Source organism: Alligator mississippiensis, chromosome 12 (genome assembly GCF_030867095.1).
Source record: "Alligator mississippiensis isolate rAllMis1 chromosome 12, rAllMis1, whole genome shotgun sequence".
Taxonomy (NCBI): Eukaryota; Metazoa; Chordata; order Crocodylia; family Alligatoridae; genus Alligator; species Alligator mississippiensis.
Window position 1 is genome coordinate 6966592 of NC_081835.1, and position 25409 is coordinate 6992000.

General features: G+C 42.1%; 1 protein-coding gene across 20 annotated transcripts in view; it reads right to left on the reverse strand.

The window, feature by feature from the left end:
• Positions 1 to 25409, reverse strand: part of FOXP1 (forkhead box P1) — a 442244-nt gene that overhangs the window by 61892 nt on the left and 354943 nt on the right. For 19 of the 20 annotated variants that reach the window (XM_059715648.1, XM_059715649.1, XM_014605200.3 and 16 more), the window contains 3 exons: positions 24703 to 24792; positions 18850 to 19009; positions 12285 to 12489 (listed from right to left, as the gene is read on the reverse strand). In XM_059715648.1, the coding sequence (XP_059571631.1) occupies positions 12285 to 12489; positions 18850 to 19009; positions 24703 to 24792 (455 nt within the window). The remainder of the gene's footprint in view (positions 1 to 12284; positions 12490 to 18849; positions 19010 to 24702; positions 24793 to 25409) is intronic. The other variant, XM_019499635.2, reaches the window with a different exon arrangement.

The window sequence follows — 25409 nt, forward strand, 5'->3', positions numbered from 1 at the left end:
AAGCACATAGAAGAGAAACCACGAAACGCAGCATAACAGAAAGAAGGGGGGGAAAAAAAAAAGGGAAGCAAAGCCCGGCGTCTGGGTGACATTCACAGAAAGCTAGCGGCGCTCGCTGCCTTGCACGTTCTGAATTAATTCACGGCATAAACAACCCAGAAAATGTTTCTTCTAGGAGCGACTTCCTATCAACTCTGCACTGGTGGCACGCAGCAAACAGAGCGGCTGCACCTGCTGAATTAACCATGTGCTCCTAAGAGCAAACACAAAACCCAACCGGCGAGATTGTTCTGGAATTTGCTCCGAGCTGATTTTTAACCCCCCACCCCCCCCAATGTTATAACTTGGACTCCACAATAAGCCACGCTGCAGCATGTAGGTTGCTGAGAGTTAAAATCTACTTTTTACACTACATTGACCACAGCACCCACAGGCGCAGCTACAATGTCTTTCTATGAATGGGACAGATTGCCATATGGATGCAGACACTGAACAAGCTGTACAACTCTTGGCGACAAGTGCCTAGGGGACTGTCCTATATTAGCACCACCTGTGCTGTGGAAATTGTGCTCTGGATATGAAATGGCATTTAAGGACCCTTCCCGGTATTATTTTTGAGTACACACAAAGAGGAAAATTGCAGTTAAAAGAATTCGCTGGCTACGTATCTGTTGCTCAATTCCTGAAATAGTTTCCCAAAGGAATAGTTATCTTCTTTATTCACACAGCTCAAAATGACAAGCTGCAACACATATTAACAATTTCCCTTTGTGGGCTTATACCATTGTTTTAATGAACAGAATATACTTTATAATATACATATGCCTCTACTGATTACATAGAAGAAAATGTATAAAAAAAAAACCCACCCTAGGAGCACCAGGCATATGAAAAATACTCATTTGCATTTCACAAATGAGCAGTTGCTTACATGTGAAAACTGAGAAGCACATGATAGGTTGGAGGGGGGGTTTCCACAACAATGTGCAGTAGGTATAGGCACAAATCCCATTAACAAATTATGGGATTTCAATGCATATCTCTTCACTACTTTGAAAATATAACCCTATTTGCCTAACAAAATAAAAGAGAGAGCTCAAGATTAGCACAAGATGTATGGGGGGGCGGAGGGGAGCGGGAGAAGGGAAAGAGATCTATGCCACTGCTCAGTTTCTTGTCAACCCTGAACGAAGAAATATTTCCCTTTCTCCAACTTAAGAATTAAAGGATGCCAAGAAAAAGAAAAGTAAAATAAATTGAATTAAAGAAAAACAGTTGTAAAATGAGCGCTACAACCTGGGAAAAATGATGTCACTTAATTGAAAAAAACCCCCGGCTTTTTCCATTAAAACATGCTGAAATGGATAAAGTTTACCCAGCTTAATGGTGGTGTGTTACTTTAAATGCCACTCAGTATCTTAGCAGGAAGGTATAGCATGTGATGTAACAGCTGTCATACGAACTGCTTCATTTTTATTGAACAGCAGAGTAAATAGTTCATGAAAATCACCTAACTTATTCCCCATGTTTAAAGGCATTTTCAAGGGTGTTTCTTTTCCCGTTTCAGACTGAGGCGTCTGTCACAGAAAATAATACAGCTCCTCTTCAGCTCCCTGTCCAACTCCTTGGAACAGTTAGCATCTCCAGTGCATATGCTGGGAAATGATAACTTCCACACAAGGGGAAAAAAGCAACCAGAAATCCTGTATTTTAGAAGGAAAAAAAAAAAAAAAAAGCCCCCAAACAGGTCAGCTTTTAAGACTGCTACATAAACACCTTTAGTAAAAGGGAAAGAGATTATCATTGGACCCTAAGTATTTAAAAGTCAAGCTGAAAAGTGTATATAATTAACAGAAAACCATCAGCTATTTCTCTGGCATGTAAAAATACCATTAAGCTGTATAAATGCACATGTAAGTAGCTTGGTTGCAAGAAGGAGGAGGAGATATGCAAAGTACTCAGATATCAAACAATGATCTGTTTGCCAGATGGAGGTATAAAACAATACATATGCTAAAATTTGGAAAAAGTTCTGTTATGCGTCTGCCAAGGCTCACCCAGTCTACTTAAAGTGTTTTTTTTGATACATTAGCTTAGTGTTGGGAGTTGTATAACTGATCATTATTACATGCGACCAGAAACCAATGAACCATTCAAGTTCAGAAGTTCTCTGATGTCAGGTCAGATTCCTGAAGACAGTACAGTGACAAATATAACACCCTTAATTCAAAAAGGGGGGCACACAATACATTACCTAATTATAGCCTGGCTAGCCTAGCACCCCTGGGGGGGGGGGGGGGGGGGGGGGGGCTGAGGGTAAGGGGAGAAGGAAGAAATACTGGGAACAATTTTGCAGGGTTTAGCTAGGGAAGACCCTGAAAAGTATAATTTGATCAGAGAATGCCAGCCCGTCGTAACGATGAGGAAGAGGTCTTGCATGACTGCAGTCAAAGAACAGGACAGGTTGAGGAAGCACAGTGGCCTTGATATACTTAAATTAAAACAACAACAATAATATGAAGCATTTGCTAAGGTGTAAAAATGAAGACTGGTGACTCTAGATCTGAGTCACGGAAGAAATTTTAAAAGGCTGGTTGGACAGGGAACTGACTCAGAACAGGAAAGCATATGGTAATTAATGGTAACTTCTTTAGCTGTAATGAGAATGCCAATTTGACTTGGTAGTGGGAAGTTTTGAGTTACGATATCAGCACATAATTTAGGTGAGGATAAATGGGAGAACACACGGCCAGATATTCGGCTCGTGTGAGCTGCACTGCTCCACTGGCACCGAGGCAGCTTTCACAATCTAAACCAGCTGAAAGTCTGGCTCTCAAAGCTGAGTCATCTTGCTGCTACTTGCTAGACACAAAGAGGATACAGCGACTAGATTCAGAGATACGAGCATCATCTGCTTATAAGTTTCATATAGGTGGCTGGCTGCCCAACAGTATATATCTGGGTCCAAAAAGAGACCGGATCAAATTCAGTTCTGGACTAAGCGAATAGCTGTCCTCACTGAACTGCACAAACCTAGATCTTGGGAGATAAATTTGGCCCCGTAAGGTGAGGGGCCACTTTCTGAGCAACTCCATCCTAATCTTTGAGCTTCGCCTTCGAAAGATGGATTTGAAACTGGGGAGAAGTCTGGCACAGCAAGGTCCTAAGCGGGTAACCCACCCACCACAGCCCCGGAAGCTCCTCCACCCATTCAAAAGTGCAGGCAAGAAACTCAATTACCCGCCTCTTGCAAGGTGTCAAACCAACCACACAATCATCTCAGAGCCCCCCTTACTCTGGAAAAGCACAGTCTAACCAAGACTTTGAGAGAGCCCTAACACTCAGGGTAAATCCAAGATGCCTCCGGTCAGATGCAGGGTCCTTTGATGTCTGCCAGATCCATCCTCACCTCCATCATTAATAGCAGCATCATAGTTTTGAGTTTGCTGTGGGGGAGCAGGGGTGGAAAACAAGTACAAGAGATGGCAGAAGGCAACTGAATGCCAACTGCAGCAGCCCATCCCCATACAATGCTAACATCTCCTGGGGAGCATGTTAACTGACACAAAGTTCATGCTGTAATGACATTAAATGCCCACTTAATCATGCACGGTAGATTTGGGAGGAGAGCATACCAACTTCGTATTCTCCCAACTCTTTCCCCTAGCTGACTATGCCGACTGTGGTCAAACAAGCCTGCAAGTGGAAGGGCTGGGGCAGGCAAGGATGAAGATGAGGAGGAGAAGAAGCTTTTCTTCTCCGACCCACTTATTACAGGCTTCTCAGAAGGGGATTTGCAGGTGTCTGAGATGTAGAGGACGCACAAGAGAGAGCTGGCTTGGAGGAGATGGTGAGGCCTTCATCTAACATCTAATTCCTGGTCAGCACCTGCTCTTTCTAAGGACCAGTAAGCCCAACAAGATGCAAGGCAATGGAGAATCAGGACCAGGGCCCATATACACAAAGAAAGCTGAACTATTTTATCCAGGAATCAACTACAACCCAATCAGTTCAGTCCTTACCCAAGCTGAACCCCTGTTCCCCATTAAGGGGCCACACTTTGCCCAACATGGAAAGCAGTACCTTTAAAACACAGTAACCTAAGTTTAAGCAGTGGTACCACGCCCCTCTCCATCTTCAGCTCTTTCCTTTTGCAATGCTTACAAAAAATGCCTATTTAAATCATCTCATGTATCCCATTTACTTCTCCTACGCATTCACTGCTTGCTCGTTTGGATGGAAGGGTTTCAAGTACAGTAAGAAGAGGTATAAGGCCAGTAAAAACAAGATGCAGAATTGCTGGGGGATGGAGAAAGCCCTGCTGGACAGGTGGCCTTTTCCTCTTCCTGGTAACTCTTGATGTCAGAACTGAAGACAGCTGCACCCCTCTCTATTGCGAGTACAGAAATGCCGTGGTGAACACAGGCCTCCTCCTTCTTGTTGCTATTACAGTCAACAAAGAGCTGTAGGGAAGGATCGCCCCAGTACTGGGAGATTACTGGTGGCATGGAGACAGGGAGGTGAGTGTGGCCAGACCTTTCCTAAGGCCGCACACTTCTAGTTGCCAGCTCAGAGGTTTGGAGCTCGAAGGATGCTCTAACCTATGCCTCGGGACTGAACCAGAACCCAGACCCCCCCCAGACGACTTGCAGCCTCGACGCTTTAAATAAAACGAAGACTTCCAAAGCTCCCTTTGAACAATTTCAGAGCTCATTTCCAATAAGCTCTGCACTCAGATGCATTTTGGCTGGAAATACTTCTGTAGAAATATTTTTAAAAGTGTTTATGTTTCAGGCTCTGACAAAGCCTGTCAACTTCTAAAGTAAATAGTCACATAAATATAACACTTTAGCAAATATATTTTTGTCATTTGTCTTAACCAAATGTGTGAGCTTCCCAAAATTAAGATGCAGTGGAACGATATAAAAAACAAGGTACTGTCCCTGATGCTTCTAAGTGCGGCTGCCGTTCTGCGCTGGCTTTATTTATTTATTTATTTGCTTACCGTGAAAAAAGTGCTCGGCATTGCAGAAACCCCAATGCTGATGAGATGATGAGTGGTTTGCATGCTCGTTGATGGTCTCACTTTTGCTTATCCTTAGTGAATACAAGTATCTATGACTAAATATTTCCCTGAGGATACTCACGACTGAGGTATGTTTATTGCATTGAGTGAATTTATATATATAATCAGCACAATAAACATTATTAAATTGTCTGAGTAAAATCAAAGCATGAAACACACAGTCAGTGCTGAATTCTAATGATGCTGAATGCCCATGATTGCATGGGGAAAGGATCTTAACAAGCCTTGATTTGAGCTTTGGCATCCGCCTCACAAATCACACGAAATGTTCTCCCTTTAATAGTGCTGAATATTGATAAATGTCTCTGCACGGCACAACAGGGAAGTTGGTCTCTATTGGCAATCTTTACCAAAGTGTGTTTTTTCCTTCTCTACACTCAAGGGTTTACCCTGAATGATTTAATTATAATTTTCCTTGTGTAAGACAAATTAAAGAGGAGAGTAGGAGTGTCATGCCAAAGCAGATTATTTATCTCCTTAACAGATTGCCATGCACCAAACCCCAGAGCTGCTGCTGCTGCTGCTACTTACAGAAAACTGGGCACAATGTGGGACTGGAGATGGAGCATACATTTAGAGACAAAATGAATATGAACATTAACCCGTTATTTCTAGCTGCGTTAAAAACAAAATAAAACACATTACTGTGAAAATAAGATGCACAGGGCATTTAATAAAATGCGCCCTCCCCACCCCCATTTTCTGACCCCGCTTGCAAAAATGGGAAGATTCAATATATCTAGCTCATCCAAAGGCACTGGACAGTGGTAGGTATTTGTTAGTATTTTTAGCTGTAGAAGAGCACTGTCATCTTGTACTGAATATGGTATCTATATATTTCGCTATACGACCACCCAACTGCCAAGATCATGCACCCGAGCCCATCTGCTACAGGCAAGTAGACCTTTAAACTTGCACGTTGCTAATTGCAGGACTGAAGTCCTAGTAGGGTGACGTTTGAACATGGTAAGAACAAAAAAGGGGAAGGGAGGGGAATGGGGGTCATTTTAGTCCTCCTATTATGATAAAGCCCTATCCCATAGTTCAAATGCGCCTTGACTCAAAACAGAGAGTCGCTCTGTCATCCCCAACTGGCTTCACAAGGTACCTGTCTACGCACCAAACTCACGGAGCTCTCGCTGACTTGCAGCAATGTAAGCAGCAACAAATTCAAGGCCACAGGATCAATAACTGTACAATATACTGAATGAACTGCCCCAATAATACATGCCAGAGAAGATGACTAGGATTATAACAACTCCCACATAACTTACTTGCATCCTGCATCCTGCTCCTTCTCCGACAGCCCATGGGGGAGTAGGGAAACAGCTTTACAGCACACCCTAAAAGTTAATGTTACCTGTATATGGTTATTTATTGCTGCTGGGTGGTCTTATTATGTGGCCATGATTAACTGCTAAGGCATTTAGTGCTCTCTCTATGTGCTTTTTATTGTTGTTTAAATCTAAATAAATAACTCCAGATTGAGCCAGGCCAAAGCTGACAGCACGGCCCACAGGGTTTTCGCTGAAGATGGTCTGCCACCAGCCCCGTGCCATTTTCACTCTGACAGACCAGGCCGCTTAGCACCCACTAGTTCAATGTAAAGAGGCAGACTATGGATATGGGTGCAATGCATTTCCCCTATGACACGCTGCTTTGTCACCAAATGCCAGGCCTGGAAGGGGCCAGCACTTGTGTCCTGCACTAATTCCAGCTTCCACACGCTCCCCAGGATTACACCCATTACTCACGTGTTCACTCAGCCTCAGGTTGACAACTAGACAAGTGCTAGGTGCTCGGCTCACACAGGAGATGAAAGTTTATGCCATGCTCACCTGAAATGGAGAGGCAACCCAAGCATGCAAAAGTGGCCTTGGCTTAACAAGCAATGCATGGCCAGCCGCGCTCCTAAAAGCAGTCAGGCAGTCACCAAGAGCATGGCTAGGCAACTTTTTTGGCCGGAGCACCAAAAACCCCCCAATGTCTACCTTGTAAGGTGCCAGAGTGCTGGCATGCCACAAAAACAAAACCGGGACGGGGGGTACATGGCAGGATGCACTGCATATTCATATAGTTAATGATCATAAATGCTACGTTTTTATGGTGAATACCAGGTTTTCTAAAAATTTTAAACCTGGTGACAATAAATAAAACTTCATATACTACCCCTTGTTCTTGTGTATTCTTTTTTTGTTAAGCATGTTGTGATGAAAGAGAGGGAAAAAAAGAGAAAGAAGAGAAAAAGAGAAGAGAGAAAATAGACGGGGGGAAGAAAAAGGAGAGGAAAGAGAAACGAGACAAAGAGGTAAAGAAAAAAAAAGAAAAAGAAAAAGAAAGAAGAAAAGAGAAAAGGGAGAAGAAAATAGGACAGAGAAAAGAGAAAGAAAAAAGAGAAAAAGAAAAAAGGGATAAAAAGAGAAAGAAACAGAGGAGAGAGAGAAAGAAAGAGGAGAGAAAAAAAGGAAAAAGAGAAAGAGGGGGTGCCCTTTGCCGCTCACATCTCCCCCACGCTGCGGGTCAGGCCCACCGGTCGAGGACAGCGTCCGGTCGAGGGAGGCAGCAACACCCCAGCATCAGCCGCCATGGCCAGGGTGCTTGGGGGTGCTCCAGGGCCGAGCCGGCTGGGAGTCTGCAATGCAGCGGCTCTGTCCTGACCCTGGTCCCTGGAGGGAAGCTGCAACGCCAGGGCCTGGGCAGGCCAAGGCAGTCACGGCGGCTGTTTCCAGGGTCCAGGGGCTCCCACGGCCAGGCCCTTGCTCTGGGGGAGGCTCCACCCTGCTCACACTGCCCGTCATGCAGCGAGGCTGAGCCCAGAGCTGGGAGCCCCCTGCGCCCATTGTCCTGCCCCAGCCAAACGGCATACCCTCGCGGGCAGGGCAGCCATGGCCCATCCCCGGGGAGCTGCGTGGGCCGGGTCCCCCCTTGGGTGTCACAGGGCGCCCACGCCCGTTGCGGTCTGAGCCCATGCAGCCATCGCTGCCTGTGTTCTCCCGACTCTGCCCTCGATGCCTGCTGTGGCACTGGGATCTGTGGTTGCTCTGGAGCAGCAACTTAAAAAAAAAAAAATTTTTTAAAGCAATTTCCTTGCATGCCTCCTGGCACGCTGGGGAAAATGTCTCTGCATGCCACTAACTGGCACGCATGCCGGGGGTTGCCTATCCCTGCTCTAGAGCCAACTTTGCCAAGTTCTCCAGCAGCTTTCCCCATCCTGCCAACACGAGCTGCATTCTGCTTTGATTGCCCCTCAGAGAGGTAACTCTCCTCCCAGCAGCAGCTATATTCACATGGTCAATTGTCCTCCTGAGACAGCTGGGTCAGAAATAATACAACACCCAGGCTCTGATGCAGGACCCTGACAGACAGGGGTCTAAAAAAAGGAAGCAGCTTCAACTGCGCTCCATCCTCCAGGCCCGTGACCGGAGCATTTGTCCTCGCCAGGAGAGATTTTGGTTGCCCAGTTAGGGTGACTTTGTGGCTCTTTTGTGTCACCGTAGTGGTGCAACTATACTGCATTTTGGGGACAGGACAAAACAGTGCTGGGTCACAGGTCGGTTTTAGGATATCGCTATAGCCAGGTCCTCACAGGGTCTTTGGTGCCTTTGAAGATCTGGGCCTGAAATCCTAGTGAAGGCACTGCGAAAAGCTCCTGGTTAACCGCCTTGCATCCTGGCCAGGAGGGCAACAAGAGCAACCCCCACAACTCTGGGCAGAAAAGCACGGTATAAATCTGTTTCTCTCTAAGGAGCATTCTGTTCTGCTAAAAAAATTCACGTACGCTGAAAAAAAGAGTTAGGTTCAGGCTGATATACAGAACCGACATCCCTATGTCCATACCAGGTCATATCCTGCCATCCTCTCCTCCTCAGGAAAAATCTTTGCTGATGTCAATAAGTTTTGACTGAGCACCGAGTGAAGTATCAGGCCCATATTCTTATTTGCTAAGCTGAACCGGCAGTCTATATTCTCTCTTCTGCAATTATTCTGCACATTTCTTGCCTCTCCTTGCTTTTAAATATACAGTATCCCTTTTATGGCTTCCGATCTTTTCTTATTGTTCGGTTACTACCCTGAAAACACTGACTGTGGATAAATTCCCTTTCAAAAAGGAAGTGAGTGCAAGGCATCTAAACAAGAAGAGTTTTGTATGTCATATGAAATCTAGGCAGGCACCACAATGCCTGATGAGACTGCAACAAAAACCTTAAGTGCATCACTAGGCATTCTTCTGTGTATAGTCTCTGCTCTCCTTATGGATAAAGATGTAATTCAATCACTGCAGCAAATGGATGGTATGAACCTTCAGTAAGCCAAAGAGAGGCAAAACAAAGCAAAGTCCACTGCCCTTTTACTTGAATTCCCAGCCATGCCTGTATTTTTAAATGTTGATAGTATAAACGAAGAGAATTTAATAGATATTCAGGCTAAGTATTCTAATAAACTTTAACAATATACTATATATTTATCAGTTCAACAACTGGGGGATTTTTTTAAAGGTTCTCTTTCTAACCTATCATATTCTCAAACCATATGGTGATACATTTACAGCTTTTTAATGAATTATGTGAGATTTTACTAATAAAACATGCCTATCACCTCATTTGTAAAGAGTAACTGCCTTCAGACCCATATCTGTATTACAGGGAACAGATAAAATGTGTTCTGGTTCTAATAATATGTGTAACCAGTTCCTGTTTCCACTGAACAGTTAGGAGGGCCTTAATGGTTCCTTGATTAAATTGCCATTAGCATTAATGGAAATGGCATACACCTATTGAGTGAGAAGAGACCCATTCAATTGCATGGTCCTTAATTATTTTTATAAACTGGAGAAATTGGAGAAAGAAAGAGCAAAATAGTACCAGAAAATATATAAGCCCATCCTATTTATGAGTATAAAAAGTAAAGATATAATGCAATCACTTAATGAAACAAGCAAGTAGACTTTAAGTACCCCATTTTAAGTACCCTGTTTACCCCCCCCCCCAATGGAAGCCACATCCTAGAAAGTATACCTTTCATAGAAAGTATACTGACTGCATGCACAAAAATGTGAGCATGTCTGAGTCCATGTATGCAAGGAATGAAAAATTATTCCTACCACACATAACAATATCTAAATAGTCTTGTTCTCAAGTGAGTGCATTTTTTCAACATTCCCCCTATGGGATGTTCTCCATATATCTATATGTTTTAATATTAGAAAGACACAGGGTGTGATGAATATCCCACAGGATGCGGGATGTGTCCGAGGTCCTTTCCAGTCTTTGGACTGCAATCTTTTGGGGTTTTGGGGACCCAAAAATTCCACTCGCCTACTTCCCAGAATAGGAAGTACAGAACCAGCAGTTTCTGCAGAATCGGGCCTGCATTAAAATTTTAAATTGAGTTGGAAGACTAGCATAGAGAATCTTGACTGTAAACCTGTGAACATCATCCAGCCTTCCCTAGTCTGCAGACACAGCTCCAATGCCTCTGCTGTTGGAGACATAAGACAGCTTGGCCACTTTCAATGAGATCCTGGGGCATTTATACACATACATTTGTCTGCTCCAAGGAGCTGGAGATTCAGCATGTCGGAGCAGACTCAATATAGTCTGCTCTGCACGCGAGCTGATGTGCCCGGTGCCGCATCGGATGAATGTGTATAAATGGCAAAGTGTGCATTGGCACTGAGAAAATGGCGGTGGTGCACTTTTCAACTAAAACAACACCTTCGATGCGTTTCAGTTCAAAAGCGTGCCGTCACAATTTACTCGGTGCTGACGTGCATTTTGCCGTTCATACAGATGCATGCGCTGCAGCACTGGGAGCTTTTCAAAGTGCCTGGCAAGCACGTGTACAAATGTCCTCTGTGCACAACAGGGAGCACAGATGCCCCCCATCGCTAGCAGCCCAGCAGATAACCCGATAGGAGGATGCAAACAGGAGGTTTTGAGATGAAGAGCTCCGTTCCAAGAGCTAAAAAGACTTAAGAGGCCAAGAGACAGGACAAAGCAGGCTCCCTGGAAGGAATCCCCACACACCTGTGCCTCCTGCCATTGGGGTTTAGGACTACGCCTCTCCTTGCAACATGGGGCACTCCTTCAAACCAGTCCCTGGCAAGCACGAACCTGGTAATATTTTTCAAGAGCAGCATCATATAATATGAACCTCGGTTTGACCTTCTTTGTGTACAGTTCAGATTGAACTTAACTCTCACATTGGCCTTCCAAACAATTATCTGATGTGCCAGATATTTAGGAACATTCATATCAATACAATTAAGAGTTATATTTCACAGATTTAGAAATGCAGGGGGTGAGAAGTACAGTATCCTTCAAATAAAATGGAACTTGTACTAAGAAGTGCATCAAGCAACAAGCCTTAAAAGCGTGACCTGGGCAAGTATGAATTAGTCTGAATTTCTACAGCCTGTCCGCCACGATTTAGCAAATTTTACAGGCACTTAGAATGGGAAATCTCCCCCTGCAGCAATGTGGACAACTCGAGAGTGTCCTGTTTCATGGCAGTGGGTGGGTACAAAAAGTATATGCGACTATGTCACGTGGTGTGATGACGGCAACAGCAGTACAGTAATGAGGTAGACGACTGAGAATGGCTGGCACTGACCGACTAATTGTTCCTCACCCCTGGCTGGAGCATTATGGGACATCACCAATAATGTAAATGCATTGTTGGGAAAGGTAAAAACATGAGCATCATAGCAGAGACCAAATTCAATATAGTTTAATTGAAGTAACAGGGCATACCTTCCTGTAATAGCAATCCAACGAGCAAGATATAACATCTGAACAAAAGGGCCAGATTCTACCCCCACCTACACCTTGTATAACCCAACGAAATCATACGGGCAAAACTTGGGCTTGGATAGGTTGGTCATTACTGCATCCTCTCATGTGAAGGTCGCCAATACCAGTAAGGGTGGCCAAAATTCGGTGAGGGTGGCCAAAATTTGGAATGGGCTTCCAAGGGAGGTGGTGCACTCCCTTACCTTGGGGGTCTTTAGGAGAAAGATGGATAGGCATCTGGTTGGGGTCATCTGACCCCAGCACACTTTTCTGCCTAGGCAGGGGGTCGGACTCGATGATCTCGAGGTCCCTTCCTACCCTAGCATCTAGGAATCGATGAAAACACCACGCAGTAACCAGCTCTTGCTTTCGATCAGCACATATATACGAATTTCACCAGCACCTACCTCTCCCTCTTAGGAGTGTGGACTGATAGCTGTCCATTAGTTGAGGCATGTGGGTTTATTATTAAGGAAGTCTTAGAGGGTGCCGATGAGGAGACGCACGTGGTGGAGAGGTCCAGACTGCTGTGGTTGTTGCTTGCTGTTTCCTCCGCCGTATGAGAGCTTGTCACTTCTTTCCAGAGCTGCTGCAGTTCTGTTGGAATCATGCCTGAAACAAACAAATTGGATAATTAAATCAATTAACAGCTAATTCGGCCGTCTTCAAACAGTAATTAAATCAAAGAGTCAGTAAACAAAGCCTAGTGTTAGTTTTGTGTGCCTGGTTTTTTTAAACTAAAGGCTAATACTGAAGTAACACTTCATATTTCCTGCTAAATTGTTCAGTGCCTAACACTTAGCTCCCATTAAAACAAGATTCCTTAAAAAACAAAACAAAAAAAAAAGAGAAAGTGTTGAGAAAGAGGGAAAATATCCCCACCTCATGTTAATTATTATTACTACGATTTTTCTACTGGAGGGCCCAATCCCCGAGCTCCTTTGCAGGGAGAGCTCCAAAGGAGCCTGGCTTGCAAAGCTGGCTGCTGAGGAGTGGAGCCAGGGTCTCCTCCGCAGCTCTCTAGAGCCATTTTATTTCAATATTATTTTAAGGAAAGGGAATAAATCCTAACTTATTTTTAAAAAGTGGGAAAGGTCTTCAAAGAAAATTATTCAACTGTGTTATTATGACAACATGAACCACAACATGACTAATTTTGTGCTTAAGTTTTAAATGATGACAAATAGCTTTGTTATTAAATACAGTTTTTATTAATCACTTTTCGACATAAATTATGAATTCATATTGTCTTCCTGAAATGCTTTTCAAATTTTAACAGTCAAATTGATTATACTATGATTATTTCATTAACACACCTATCTTTCTCATTAATTTTGGTTTCTTGTACTGCTCGCTTAATTGATGGATGTGTCTACTGAAAAACTGTATAACTTTCTATACAAGTAACACTATTATTACTGTCATTTCTTAGATCAATGCTAATGAGCCATTCAAAAGTAAAATGAAAACATAAAATAAGCTTCAGACAATAAAGAAATGTTGTTCCTTAATCGTGTCAAAATGGACACCAGTTTTAGGACACTGCTTACCACGTTCGACCAGTATCCCGGGTGGGAATTCTGTACAACTCCAGGAGGCGAAATTCATCCCATGAGTTATACCAGGGAGTGATATGGCCCAGTGCACCCTGGATCACATTATAAACGGATCTTCATTCAAAATGCATTTTCTAACAAGTCGAACTCCCAAATCGCAGACTAGTTCAGCATTATTTTGGAGGGCCAGGGCAGAACAGAATAAGTGGGAAGACAGCAGTCTTCAAGATGCCTAAATGTCTATCTATCTATCAATATAGATAGATCTAGATAGATAGATATATCTATATCTATCTGTCTATATAGGTATAGGTATCTATTTACCTATAGATATAGATATATCTATATATATATATATAGATATAGCTATATTAGAGACAGCTTTCCAAAAACCTTCAGGGTTTTATATATATATATCTATATATATATAGATATATATATATATATATATATATAGAGAGAGAGAGAGAGAGAGAGAGTTATAGATATATATCTATATCTACATCTATATCTATATATAAAACCCTGAAGGTTTTTGGAAAGCTGTCTCTAATAACTGGACTTTCAGGGTACTCGGATCACTGTTCATTGTTTCACTCTATTGTAATGCTGCAGCTATCCTAAGGAAATCTGCCATTTTCCAAATCTACAGCAGCAGCTCAAACAGGCATGTATCTCGCCAAACCTAAGGTATTGAAATAAAAAAAAAAAGGCAGTATGCATTATATTCATTTGAAACACATAATAAAAAATGCCAAGGTCTAAATTTAATTTATTTTTGTCATTTAGAATACAATGGATAGATAATCATCTCAACGTGATCAGCCAAACATCTTTACTTTGCTAAACTGTTAAAGATTTTAATTATGCTAGCTTTGGAGAGCACTGGTCTAATGAGGCGATAGACTCCAGAGAATCTAAGTGGTTAAGAACTGTGAAATGAGTCTGATAGGATTTTTTTATATTCACCGTGGATCGTTTGCATATCAAAGAGGAGTAAATTATTGCACGACAGACCAATAACCTTCCCCGCCTTTCTGAGAGTAGCATTAACAAAAACAGTTGGTCTCTGGTAACGGTTCACTACAAAAAATGCTAAAATGTTTAAGTATCTGCAATTAATATATATTAGAAAAGAAGCTTCAATTTATACATTAAGTGATCAGATATTCTTGGGACACATCTATTGCTTTAAGTCAAGTCATTTTTCTTTCATAAAAACCAAATGCCAATTATATTTTGATGGATTTTGTCCCAAATGAGCATTTAGTTATTAGACATATTCAATTATTACGTGTCCCCTGAAATTAAACCTCTGAGGCAAATTAAACAAAGAGAAAGGTCAGTACACAAGCCTGTGTCCTGTTTTGCTGCATCTAGGCTATTATTTTCAAACACCTTGCAAAGTGACAGTGTGGGATGTATTTTTAGCTAACACGCTTGACAGGACTGTCTGCACACTAACAATTACCTGTGAATACGGCTGACCCTTCCACCACTGTTTACTCAATTGAAACAATAGTGAATAGACTTGTCTGTTGATGATAACATATTGATATGAGACCATACGAGTCGACACCTATTTTTATTTTTGAGAATAAGCAAATAGGAAAAGAATAACACTTCTTTTTTTCTCTCCCTCTTCTTTTTGCCACCATCAAGTATCTGTATTTCTAGCCAAGTAGCTTCTCAATTGGAGAAGCATTACTATCACCCCTCCTTCCTCCAGAAATCATTCTTGGATTTTCTAATGCTTTGTTTGAAGGCAAAGCTTTTAAGTGTTGTAGCAATAAAAAAACAAAACAAAAAAACCCCTAAAAGTCAGCAGATTTGTTCTACATTTACTATAAAAGCGTAACTCACATTAACATTAATGAGCAATGCGCCCGTATATGGAAAGGTGAATATAACAGTCAATTTGGAAATAAAAGGCAGAAAATGCTATGTAAAATAAAACAATCTAAGCGATAAGAGCAAGGCTTATAGGTCAAATGGAGCTGGGTACCAGAAGATTAAATTATGATGTCATTCTCGCACAAGTGACATCAGTTCCTCCAAAATGATCAAACTGCAGATATCATCTGATTAGAAAGAAAGAGTTAGATCTTTAAGGATTATTCCAAAGGTGATTCCTAACCAAACTGTCAAATGAAGAGCTGTAAAGTATGCTCACTGCTCATCAAGCAAAATGGTTAAATAAAACAATCCTAAATATATTCCAAAGTGAAGGAATAAATGATAAAACCAAGTCAAATCAATCCACTAACACTCGCAATAAAAAAGCTGCAATTTACTATTACGTGATTTCATCTCGATAACAAATCTCTAAAACTGCACCTGCAATTATCACAACTATTTGTGCCTGCAACTTTGCACATGCAAATACCACGATTTAGACCTGTAATTGCCTTGTTTGTAGCCCTAATTGGGCAACTAGGTGCCTCAGTCCTATTAGTGCTCAGCAGTATGATTTGCAGGTTTCATTTTGCAGATTGGTTTGGAAGTCACAGCTCGCACAGTGCAGAATACTGTCAAAATGGGGTTTATTTGAAAATTGCTGCTGTGCACATAGAGTGGAAGAGAGGCGTCTAAGGACAACCCCCCCCCCCCCCCCAAGATTATGCAATGATAAAATGAGAGATGTGCTATCTTAGATGACAACAGGTCAGCATCGAGGCAAAAACATGTTTTAAACAAACAAGTTCTACAAACCAAACCAAAAATCACACAAACGGACACTGTCCTTGGGGACATTTATACGTACTGCAACTACTCTGGTACCTATGACACAACTAGCTAGGCTAGCAAAGGCTTTTCACCTACGACACAACTAGCTAGGCTAGCAGAGGCATTCATTTAACTGACTACAGGTCTACCTTCACTGGAGCTCTTTATATATTTTCCAGTATTGGTGATGCCAAACAGAAAATGGTATAAATCTATATACTTTTGGGTTTTTTTTAAATAAAAGTGTTCATTACCAATTATTTTAAATCACAGCCCTGGCTCTTCACTGCATTTTTCAGGACAACTAGTCCCCTTCATTATGAAAGAAAATGTAGGCACAGGTTTAAAAAATGTATGTTGTGGGGACAGTTGACAGATTACTGTTCACGGAACTCAATTTCACAACCCCAGGTATCACCGGCTCAAAGACAAACAGAGTTGCTCAACCTCTTTTTGTCCTTGTACCTCCATACCCAGGTGACCATGTTCAAGCAAGCAGAAAGTTGATTTAAACCTCATAATGACATCAGTTTTAAGCCATCATCTCTCTGATAAAAAAAAATTGTGTTGTATTCCAACCTGCCTGAATTCTCGAGTCACTTTTTTTTTCCATCGAGTCCCAGTTTCGCAAGGGATGATGATATGACTCTCAGCTCATTTCTCTCCTAGACCCAGACCTCCAAAACACCCCTGTTTATGTTTATGTGATCTCTGACATGCAGATAGGCACCTTCGATTTTAAATATGCTCCTTCCTACCGTTGTAGGGACTAATAGTTATACTATCCTGCTAACCATATCAATCAATGCCATGACTGCTGAATTACCTACTGGTGTCTCTGATGTGTTACTGCACAGATTACACTTCATGCATCACCACATTCATTTCTTTCACATTACACATGAGCGTGTCTTGTCACTGCCCAATTGCCCTCTTTTGGACAGCTTAACTGATGTACTATACAATGAACCTTACTGTGCAAACTTAATAGTATAGGAGCTGTGGGAAAAATTAGGAAGGTTGAAGCTGGAGTCCAGCGGGTGCACAGGAACAGCTTGTGATGTTTCCAGCAATAAATCTGAAGGTGTAATTAATGCATGTTAAAACATTTTGCAAGTCCAAACGGCATTACCCTACGTGCTGCCTTCTTTGGATTCGTTTCAGACTTTTCCTCCAAGTTGCTAAGCAAATAGCACAGGCCTGATCCTGCTGCTCTCACGCAGACAAAACCTCCACTAAAACGGACCGGCGGATGATACACGTGGCATCTCTAGCATCAGGCTCCCTGCCATTTAGGCAATACAAGCTCACGGGGGACATGCAGAATTAAACTTCTCCTAAGTGACATCAGGAAAGGCGTTGAAGAAACGGTGGGGCCTAACTGCCCAAAGGAGATCCCACCATAAAGATGTCTCCCCTTTATCTGCAGAGAACTTGAACTTGCTGGTCATACGACCTTTCTTTTTGCAGAGATGCTCAGGAAAGTAGTGCAAAGGAAGAGGAGCAATTTCCCCCCCTGTTTAAGTGAACAGAACTGAATACAAATTTACTTTGGGGTTTAGCAACTAATAGGAGCCTTGAGGCTATAAACAGCTTTGAAGAAGTCAAATCATTCAACCTGAGCTGACTGGCATTGTTGAGATGGCTATTTATATTTGGCATATAGAAGGGGTGGGGAATGGGGAGGTTGGGGAGGGGAAGGAAAAACTTCAGAAGTAATGGCATTATATTTTAAGGACCTGCTTCTTCTCAAGCCACGCCAGCTTCCAACAATCTGCCGCCTCTGACAGAGCAGCTGGGGCTGAAGCTTGCCCCCTGCAATGTCCAAAGGTCTGCGGATAAACCCAGTTAAGCAGAGGGAGAGGACTGATATGCAGCTGTTAACCCGTGTTCGGTACCACAACGAAAAAGGAAGCTACGAGTGTGCATGTCACCTGCCCTACAGCCCCCAAATGCATCGACATCTTTAACAACCTTAGACTCGCAGAAGTTCATAAAATGTAAGGCTGGAAGGGACCTTGGAAGATCATCGGGTCCAGCACCCTGTGCTAGGCAGGAAAACACAACTGGGGGTCAGGTGATCCCAAAGTGTGACTATGAAAGATACTCAAAGCCTCACTGCCAACTACGCCAATTGGACGCCACTTGCTCCAGTGGAGTTGATGCCAGGTTTCTTCAGTGAGCGGGGACCAGAGTACTGCAGGTTTACATCAGCCGAGGACCTGGCCCATTGCATGTTCTCTGCATTTCCATTTTGCCCATTTCTGCAGTGTGTTGACCTGAGTTCTTCAGGTCTCCTCCGCCCAGGATGTAGTGCCGAAACTACAAAAGAAAGACTCTTCTTCTGCTCCTACCACCCAGGACCAATGTGCCGGACGGACATCTTGCTCGGGAGCCATTTAAGAAAGATTTCCAAACCCAAATTTGTTGTTTCGAGTCATTCAACGTCTTGGGCAAACTCAACCTGAACTCCAACCTGTTTGTTTCTCTCCATCTAGAGCAACGCTATCTTCATGGCTATGCCTCCCAAGACGCCCGCCAGGAATATCTACTCTTTTGTAATGACTGACCAACTTGTTTCCTTATTCATTACTTTAGGGGCCTATGAGATCTCTCTTTTCTTCAGTGATGATGTTATGCATATGTGTTATCTTCCCTACAGTCCCTAACTCCGAGGTTCAACACGTACCTTGTGCGAGAGGCTGCAAAGGCAGGGTAGGCTGGCCGGGCTGAATTGTCAGCAAACCTTGGCGCTGCAAAGACAGGAGGTGCTGCTGTTGCAGTTGCTGCATCTGTAAGAGCTGCTGCTGAAAGGCCAGCTGCTGTGTAGCCACCTGCTGCTGCTGGGGCTGGAAGAAACAACAGAAAATTGCAGAGATGTCACTTCAGAGCAATGCATTTATAGTTGATTCAAAGCCCTTCCACTCCCCACTTCAAAACACCTCGACTTATTATCTTCAGCCCAAAGTCCTGCCTGCTTGCCATTACAGATCCCAAGGCACACTTCTGGGAGTGATACGAACCGCAGGGTTGTGGTCAAATTCTCTCTCAGGCAATAGCATTCCTCCTACTCAAACCCTCCCTCCCATTTCTGATGAAGTATTTACTCGTGGCCTAAGCTGTCGTGCTGCCCTGCTCTGTACTGTTGTATTGCTACCCCAGAAGTGGCCGCACGTTGGGTCTGCTTGCTGTCTGGGCAGCGCAGGGCGATCCTTCCAAACAAAAAGTTCACAAAAAAGTGTGAAATCACGTTGCAAGGCGGCATCATGCTGAGGTGGAATGAGAAATAATCCCAGGCCATGCTCCCTATACTTATGCAAGGCTTGTCTCAACTATTAAGGCAACTGATTGGGTTAATTTACTGTGTTTTTTAGACTGACTCTCTCTTATTCATCAATCAAGCTGCAATACTTTGTCTAGGTTTTGAGTTCCTCTTTAAGACTGTTATTTCAGAGCTTTGAAATGTTTAATTATTCTCACTCTAAAGACGACGGAGTTGCTGTACTCCACTGGGATTCGAACCCTGGACCTTGGAGGTGTAAAAGAACATGTTGCTTTTCTCACTGTTGCACCCGGAGAAGCTTTTAACTACTCTGTTTATCACTTCTGACATAAATAAATGAGAAAAAATCAGACCTTTGAAGAAGAAAAACTTCATCTAATATTGTTAATTAGCCATGACAAACGATGAAATAACATTGTAAATCTTTCATAGAAACAGCCACTAGATTTTAATTACACACATTCATAATTTAGCAAACAACATCTTACTTGAATGTGAGTGTTTAATATGTACAGTACTCCAGGCTTCAGAGTCCTTAATTTTGCTTCAGTTAAGGAAGCCTCTAGGTTTTGCTTCCATGCTCATCTCGTGTTTTATTTGCTTTGTTCTTTAAAACCCATGAAAGGCTTTGCATTTTGATAAATATCTTTTTATTTATTGTACAATGACAGGAGGAAAACTTTTGTTGTGTAAAACATCAATACTTCATGGCAGTGTTTAGTGGTTCCTTGTGCTAGCCAAAAAAAATTAATGTAGATTTCCTTAGTAATTATCTGAGTGATAGAAAGATAATACAGTGCAGTGGTACAATAAATAGAAGGAAATTATCTAATATCCCTAATCTGCTAGGAATCATATCAAGGTGGAGGTCTTATCCACATTACAGCTAACAATTGTGGAAAGAAAATTAACTCTTACAGAACTGCAGACACGCACACACCCTTCCAGATAAATCACGGTCCAATCACAAGGTCTCTTTGTTTTAACTCCTTCCAACGACTTCAGATATCCTGGGCCGTGACTAATGTCAAATGGTAAAATCCCTTCCAGTGCCTGGAGGCACACTGATTTACCCCAGCTGAAGATCCAGCCCCAACCTTTTACAAAGTCTCTACAAAAATAAATAAAATAAAATAAAAACCCAACTGCAAGCAATTATTGATTCTGCCCGTTCACGTATTGAACGCTCAGCTCAGCTCACGGGAGAGGCATAAGTGCAACGAGGAGAGAACAGACCCCGTCATGGTCAACTTGACACAATCTCAATTTTAAGTCTATTGGGGAACGTTAAGTGTCATGGAAACTATTTTTCTTATAATCCACAAATAGTTTATTTTATAGCAAAAAAGCAAACAAACCCTAAAACCAAAAAAACCCAAAAAACCTCCCTCCACCCCATTACTCTCCCATTAGCAACCAACCTCCAATCGGAGTGCTGAGAGCTAATTTTGCTTCACTCTGAAAAACAAGCTACAGGACCGAGTAATATTATTTAAGCAGATAATATAAAATGTAAATAAACTGAAAACCAGAGAGCTCTTTTTTAAACAGTCTGCTCCAAATAATCCAGTTGTTTTTGCTAGTTGCAAAGGGATGAATCGAATGCCCAGTGAGCGATGCTCAGATTTAAAAAAAAAATAAAAAAAAATTGTCTCCCCAAATATTAACATCCATCAGCCAAAAATCACTAATGGGATCCCATTTTGAGTTAAACCCCCCTCCCTACCGTGGGCATACTGCTCCCTTCCCATCTCCCTGTAAATTAACATTAGAAACTACTTTCTTTCTATACACTGAGTGATGCCAGCTTGGATGTCTTCTGGGCTATCTTTAAGAAAGGCTCCTAAAAGCTCTCTTGCTTTTGAAAAGCCAGGATATAAAAGTATACAAGGCCCATTGTCCAAGAAAGAATTTAAAAAGCAACACACGTTGCCAAACTGTGCTCCCCACCCAGTTACCAAACACAGGATACAAGTCAGTTTGTTTACTTCTCACAATTGAATGCATACAAAAAAGGTCTCCGCGCAGTCCTGTTGTCAGGTCAGCAGTCAGTGTTAAAATGCTGAAATATCCTGATAAAACTTGCATTTTTGATCCCCTCCCTAAAGCTTCTGTCAAAGGTCTGTTTTCCTTTCTTAGGTTACTCCCTACTGCCTACCACAAAGTGTCATAACTGCTGGAGGACAAACGGCCTTTTTTAAAACAAATTACTTAGCCCAACTTGAATGCATGAAACGAGAGTCTGCTCCTACCTCCATGTACAATTAATTCTGTCCTCCTTTAATCAAAGACAGTGCTCTCCAATGCCAGGGAGTCGGTCTTGTGGACACAATGGACTAGATATCTATATATATTTTTTAAAAGCATAGTGTACAGTGAGGTTTAGACTTGGCTCTCACAATCACTAATGGAAATAGTGCACAGGACTTAACTCCACGCCACACTATAAATGCCTCTCGATATCATTTAAAAGAAATTGATAGTAAAAGCACTGTATATTGTCCCAGTTATAGGTCAAATCCCTCTCACCAGCAGGATTTGGGGGTTTTTTGTTTTCTTTTTTTAAACCGATGGTACAATATTACGAGCTACTAATGACTGGAGGGACGCAGTAAATTAATACACTTGCTCCATCTGTCAATGTCCAAGTTCAAACCTTGTTAAAATCGCAACCACTAGTCCACATCACAAAATTACTGCCATGTGACTCTATTGTCACTTTTAGCACAAAAAAAAGACCACCAACTGCATGCTAATTTGGCAAGAATACCCTCTTTAACTCAGGAAAATGGGACTGAAAAACCTGTAGGATGAAATGCATTGTTGAAACAGGCCTCTGCTTAAACCATCTGCAAAAAACCCCCCAAAAAACGAGCAGTCAAAGCAAAAGAGATTTAGACCCTTGTTCTCTTTCATCTCTCACGTTTTAATATTCCTCTTAAAACAGGAAGGAGTCTTTTCTTATTGTAACTTTTGGATGGTGTAATATCAGAAGTGTGACCACAGTAAATCAGGGTGTTAGATATTGAAATGCCATCACATTGTCTAACTTCCCTTCTTGCCTTTTTAACACAAAGTATTTTTTTTTCTTTAAACTCCAAGCCATCATCTTTGTGTCTGAGATGCTCTCCTGTCTGACAACAGCAATTTAGAAGAGTTAACTTTTATCGTTCATTCTGCTGTGTAACTTTCCCCTTCAAATTTCTTTATCTGCCCTCTGAGCTCATCTGAACTTTCATGTTCTCCCAGCATGCAGGCTTGCATTCAAAACTATGTCTAATAGACCAAATAAGAGGTTAATAAGAAGTGGCAACAGAAAGAAAAAATACAATCCCTGGTAACTGATAAGAATGACAGTGGCAGCCCTTTATTGTTTGTCTTCAAATATAGAGTTAAAGATCTTTAAAAAACTAAATTTTGACGCCTTTGAAAAGAAGGAAGCACAAAATAACAACAGGGGGTTATTGCCTGCCAGCCACAGGGGAGAAGCTCCATAATTCTTATTCTCCCTTTTGAAGGCTGTTAGAAATCTGATTCAAAAAAGCAACAGCAGAAGGAGAAAGCCTCTTGAGGCTATAGCCATTTCCTGTGATCATGCATAATGCGCTTCAAAAGTGGGTTTTTACCAATTCTGTTGATCAATTGCACCTCCTTCATATTCCCTCTTTTTTCTGCTGTGTTTACATCTGATGTGACTCAATGACAAGCACTGTCTGAGACTGTGAAACAGACCTGTCATGTTGATTTATGGGCGCATCAAACCACGACTTGTCCAAACTGAAGCTCGCAGTTCATTAATTAGAGAGTTGTGACTTTGAAGTCAGCTTTCAGACTGTGGTTTTTAACATTTGGCTTAATTTATATGCTCTTGAATGTGGATCTCTAAGGAAAAAACTGAAATTCCCTTCTTGTCTTTGAACTTCTTTTGACCGCACAATAATCATTTCTTTGTCCAGAGTGATGCCTGCATCCCAGAGTCATTAACGCGCATTGAACTGCCACTGATGAGTAAGCCCTACTGAATTAGAAAAACAGCCAGCAAAACAAAGCTGAGAGCATTCTGCACAGTGATATCTCACAATTACATGCCTTCCCTCCCTGTGCCATTTCCATTTTAATTACTGTTAGTCCTTTAGATTTACATTTTAGACACTTTTTAATCTGTTCCCTTTTTATTATAGTGGCGCCCGTTAGCGTACTACAGTTAAGGTTGTGTCAGCGTTTCCATTATAAACCCCTATTTTCAGGGGTTTATAACTCAGCTGTAAAAATTCACTCTGGGCTGAAGCTTGGCATAGGTGGTACCAGCTACCAAACTGGGGAGGGGAGGGTGGAAATTTGGTCAGCCCCCCTCTTTTTTTTTTTTTTTAAATGTGTACTTAGTGCAACATGACTGTCTCACCAGCACGAAACCATCACAGCGAGGAAAGGACATCATGCAGCAGCCTATGCTAAACAGCAGCATACTAGTGATGCCACAGACTGATGCTAAAAAAGTCCCAGGCCTGGGATTTATGTTGCTTCGTGTCCCTTCAGGGAGGAACTGGGATTTAAAAAAAAAAAAGTTTGAACAAAAATCAATTTACAGGAACTTAAATGTGCAATAGGCAAAGCTCGGACAGGTGCTTAGAAGAGCACGTGCGTCCCAAGTTCAGACAGACGCCTTGGCCCTTGAGTCTCCCATCCTGCTGAAGTGTCCCAGGGACAAAAGAGCGACATCTCCTGTGCTGCGGTATCAAGGCACAATGCAAGGAGTGGATGGAGGATGACCTTTCAGCCCTATCTTTGCATCTCAGATTTTGCTGGTCTTTGTCACAACAACATCGTTCTACGTAACTACCAAGACAAATGTGTAACCTGAGCTTCTGCCTCGATCCAGCAAAGCTGCACTCGCATTGTCTTGAAGTACTTCCGTACTTCGACTTCGCAGTGTCTTGACTAGATTTGTTTTTTTCCCTACCCCAAGTAAAATAACTAACTTCTAACAACACTCTCCCAAGATACCAGTCCAGACACTTGTGCCAATAGTCACACCAAAGAGCAAGGCATGTTCCTGGGCTATAAAATATGAGGCAGCCAGCAAATGGAAAGCACAGGAAAATAAAGGAGAAAACAGGACAATAACTCTAGCCCTGAAAGCTGAGACCTGATAGAGTCAGCTCAGTTGTGCAATCATTTATAAGACGAATGACAGTTTAATAGCCACTAGACAGTCCTCTGGGATCTGTGGTTTGAAAGTAAAATGGGTATTGTCTGTACCTCTTTCGGCTGTTTTCCAGCATGTTGTTGTTGTAAAAGTTGAAGCTGCAACTGTTCCTGTTGTTTCTTATAAAACTCTTGAAGCTGCTGCTACAAAGAAAAGGAAAGACGGTGAGTAACAAAGTGGAGAGCCAATTCAGTGTCCCTCTTGGAGTAATACACAAACTGTGATTTGAAAAATAGCATCCTTTTATCTGTAATGGTCTGACCTTTAGTTTGAAACTCGACAATAAATTCAGTGCACACTGACTATTCTTGGCATTATCGTTTGAAAAGTAATCTCCAAAATGAACTGATGAAAAACATACCATTTTCTACACAAACTAATTAAAATAAGGCAAGGAATGACCTTTGATTGTAACAACAAAGCCAAAATGCCCTTGCTGAGAGAGCCTGGTAAATCTCTGTTGTGAAACATATACATGCTTTCTAAATGATAGGGTTTGACTGCACTAAGTGTTGTTCAATGCATGCATAGACATCATGGATAATACCCCTCCTTCTCCCTACTCCCCAGATGGATGGTAGATGGATGCGGTTGAGACATCCACTCAGTTGAATGAGTGAGTGAGTGAGAGTGACAGTGAGGAGAGAGTACACAAGGTCAGCTTGTAGTGGACTTTAATGTCATCATGGAATTAATGAATTAATGTTGTGCGGCACATTAAGATAAGTAAACTTCCAAATCATACTTCATTTCGTGAAAC